Source organism: Brassica oleracea, unplaced genomic scaffold (assembly GCF_000695525.1).
Source record: "Brassica oleracea var. oleracea cultivar TO1000 unplaced genomic scaffold, BOL UnpScaffold01919, whole genome shotgun sequence".
Lineage (NCBI taxonomy): Eukaryota > Viridiplantae > Streptophyta > Magnoliopsida > Brassicales > Brassicaceae > Brassica > Brassica oleracea.
In genome coordinates, this window is record NW_013618450.1 from 1 (window position 1) to 3,728 (window position 3,728).

General features: G+C 38.9%; 1 protein-coding gene and 1 pseudogene across 1 annotated transcript; both read left to right on the forward strand.

Annotated features, from left to right (window-relative positions):
• The first annotated feature begins 80 nt into the window (after positions 1 to 80).
• On the forward strand, positions 81 to 1,669 carry LOC106321539 (annotated as a pseudogene).
• Positions 1,670 to 2,572: 903 nt separating this feature from the next.
• Positions 2,573 to 3,688, forward strand: LOC106321538 (putative F-box/LRR-repeat protein At3g18150; the record flags this gene model as incomplete). The annotated part of the gene is made up of 2 exons (XM_013759795.1): positions 2,573 to 2,658; positions 2,776 to 3,688. Coding segments are annotated over exons 1-2 (999 nt in total), but the record flags the coding sequence as incomplete, so codon positions are not given.
• Positions 3,689 to 3,728: the final 40 nt, after the last annotated feature.

The following is a 3,728-nucleotide window of genomic DNA, read 5'->3' on the forward strand; positions in this document are numbered from 1 at the left end:
TTTGTGACATAAACTTGAAAGGTGTTCTTTTGGACAATTGCCCTTTTTTTTTATCTATTTAATCTTTACCCTAAGAATATATGTCGCAAGGGAAGATGGCCGACGACAGAAGGATCAAAGCAGCTGTAGACTTGATTAGCAATTTACCAGATGAGATCCTCCAACACATACACTGCTTTATTCCGATCAAAGTAGCCATCACAACATCCCTCTTGTCTAGACGATGGAAGCATGTATGGTGCGAGATACCTTCTCTTTCCTTAGATGCCACTATACTGACTGCCGCTTCGGTAAACAAAACCCTAAGTCACTACACAGCTCCGAAGACGAAGAGTTTTCACCTCAAAACCTATAGGAGGGAATACACTCCACACATCAACCGGTGGATCAAGTTCGCCTTGTCGCACGACGTTGAGAATCTTTCCCTGGATTTCTGGGTCAATAGTTATCCGTATAAGCTTCCAGATTTCTTCTACAACAGCTCTTCTTTCAAGCAACTCAACATTAAGTTAAGCTTTTTTCATACGATTGTTCCCGAATGCACCGTGTCTTGGAAATTCTTACAGAAGTTATCCCTAAGTGGTTGTACTCTCTCTCTGATGAATCCTTAGCAAAGATTCTAACCGGTTGTCCGATTCTCGAGAACTTAACATTGTGTCACTGCAGTGAACTAAGGGTTCTTGATCTCCGCAAATCACTACGTCTGAGAACATTACAAATAAGACGTAACATGTCGGTACCAGGACCAACGCGAATTGTGGCACCACACATCCATTCTCTCAGATTGTTAAACTCTCAGTTATCATGCACTTTTGTTGATGTCGCTTCTTTAACCGAAGCTAAACTGGACATTTGTTATGTCTCGGTGAACCCTAACTTAAAGGCTGATTTTCTTCAAACCATGGTGCTAAAGATGCTAGAAAAGTTACAAAACGTAGAGAAGCTTACTTTTGGTGGAAACTTTATTATTTTCTTCTCTAATGCCTAACAAGCAGTTGTTTCACGATCAGTGTTCATTAGAAGATGACTTTCTATATGTTTGATTAAGAACGTTTACAAAAGTCTATGTCATTAGCTCGTTACTAACTATCTTTTTATTCTTTTTATTAGATTTTATCTCTTGCTGAGATTCGTGGTGTTCCTTTCCCGAAGCTCAAGGTCAAAACATTGACTCTTGATACAGATATCTGTCAGTATGTTATTCCTGGTATAGAAAGACTGTTACAAAACTCACCTTATTTAGAGACGCTAACAGCACTTTCAAGGGATTTCAACAGCATGCCGGTACGTATATTTTCATCATGCACCAACTTCTTTTCTAGCTATTATCGAGTCCAAATATATCCAAGAACCGTTTTTGTCTCATTTATGTTTTACAGGGGAAGTATCTTGACCAATACTTGAAATCACAAGGCTTTAATCTAAATACATGCTGGAGGTCAACCTCTTTGAACAACCGTGGTGTGGATTTAACATCTGAGAGCATGTGGCTTCATTTATGGAACTTATGCTCAAACATACAAAAAAATTAGACAAGATGCTCGTACTGTTGGATGAAGGTTTCCTTCAGTTTGAAATTGAAGACGTGGTGGTTCCAACATTTGCTCACAACAAAAATGTCAATGTTGTACTCTGCGCCACCAAGTTGATGGCATCAGAAGAGTGGTGAAGCATAGTGGTTGAAGTCTTGAGAGCTTTATTGAACGTTTCTTTTTAAATTGTATTTTTAATAACTGGTGTACTTTATTAAATACTAGAAAAGTTACAAGAAAATGGCTGAGCCATAGAGTTCAACTAACCTTTTATAATCAGCTTACTACATTCAGTCCAAGACTATATCATATTCCGGACTTATAGCTAAAGATTTAAGCCGCTACATATCTTATCACGTTTCTCTTTGGGTGCTAAGGTTGAGCAACGGGTTCTTTTACTTTTTGTTTGATGCACATGAATTCGGTTCACTTGTTACTGTCTATCAGATATTAATGGGACAATAAAGATGACAGGAAAACAATAAAGAACTGATGTAAAATCACCTCGTGGACAACACGAGTAGGGAGCTTCGAGACATTTTTATCTCTGAAATAACCGCTCTTTTACTGGACAACGAGGACCTGCCCTCATTGAATTTGGTTATTTTATCTAGGTTTAAGTCAAACTCATGTTTTTTTTTTCTTCATAGAACGAACATCATTGACAAAGTTATGTGCGGGAGATTAAAATTAGGGTACCTTTCTAGTGGTTTTGTTGAGGACAAGAGCACCAACACCAACACCAACAATGTGAGAAGCATTGGCAGGGATGGTATCAGGGGTGTTAGAGATCCAAGAGACAAGTATCAAGTACACAAGGCTCTGCGTGATGATATCTAAACCCTTCCTGAATATTGAAACACACAAAACAAGTCTATTACCAAAAGTCAACAAACAAAACAGAACAAGAAAAAGTTTATCGAGAAAAAGTCTCTTACAGTAACAGCAGATTCAACAAGATTAGCTAAACCAAGAGGTAGCTTTATCCAAATCCCCTTCTTCCCCTGCAACTTTCAAACAAAAATAACAACTCCCCGAAAATGGAAATTTCAAACCAGTGGACTTACTTGGATCTCAAGCAATCCCAGAAAATGGAAATTTCTTCTTTCATTCTTATGTACCACGTGTAATAACAACTCCCCTAAACTGTGATTATTTTTCATCAATAATATAAAGTTCATTCCGCCGAAAAAAAGGAAAAAGAAATCGATTGGAAGCTGAAGTAACGCTATTAAGAATACAGCATATCGCAAATAAAGATCGCAGACGAGATGATGACCGAAGAAGCTGAAGACTTGATCAGCAATCTACCAGTTGTGATCCGCCAACGCATACTCTGCTTTGTTCCTATTGAATTAGCCATCAAAACATCCCTCTTGTCAAAACGATGGAGACACGTATGGTGCGACATACCTTCTCTCTCCCTAAAGGCCAACACCCTGACGGCAGATTCGATAAACAAAACCCTAGCTCGCTACACAGCTCCCAAGATGAAGAGCTTTCACCTCCTAATATCACCAATCAAAAAGAACATACCATACATCGACACGTGGATCAAGTTCGCCATGTCACGCAACGTTGAGAATCTATCCCTTGATGTTCGTAGACCGTATTATGAAGAGTATAAGCTTCCTGATTTCTTCTACAACAGTTCCTCTTTCAAACAGCTCAACATTAAGTTCACTCATAAGATGGTTATGGAGTGCCGATATGGGTCTTCTTGGGTATCGTTGCAGAAGTTATCATTGAGTTTTTGTAGTCTCTCTGATGAATCCATGGCTAAGATTCTATCCGGCTGTCCGATTCTCGAATACTTAAGATTGTACCACTGCAGTAGACTAAAGGTTCTTGATCTCAGCAAATCCCTACGTCTGAAAACGTTGGAAGTAAACCGTAACTTGAAGACACGGGGGCCAAGGCAGATTGTGGCACCACACATCCACTGTCTCAGATTGTTAGACTCTATGAGGTCATGTACTTTGGTTGATGTCGCTTCTCTAACCGAAGCTAAGTTGGATATTTGCTATGTCCCAACTAATAAGCCTTTCTTCGAGTTTACCAAACCTGGTTTTCTCCAACTCCAAGTCAAGGTGCTAGAGATGCTAGAGAAGTTACAAAACGCAGAGAAGCTTACGTTTGGGAGCAACTTTATTCAGGTACACTTTTTTTTTTTGTTCTTTTTTTTTTTTTTTTTTT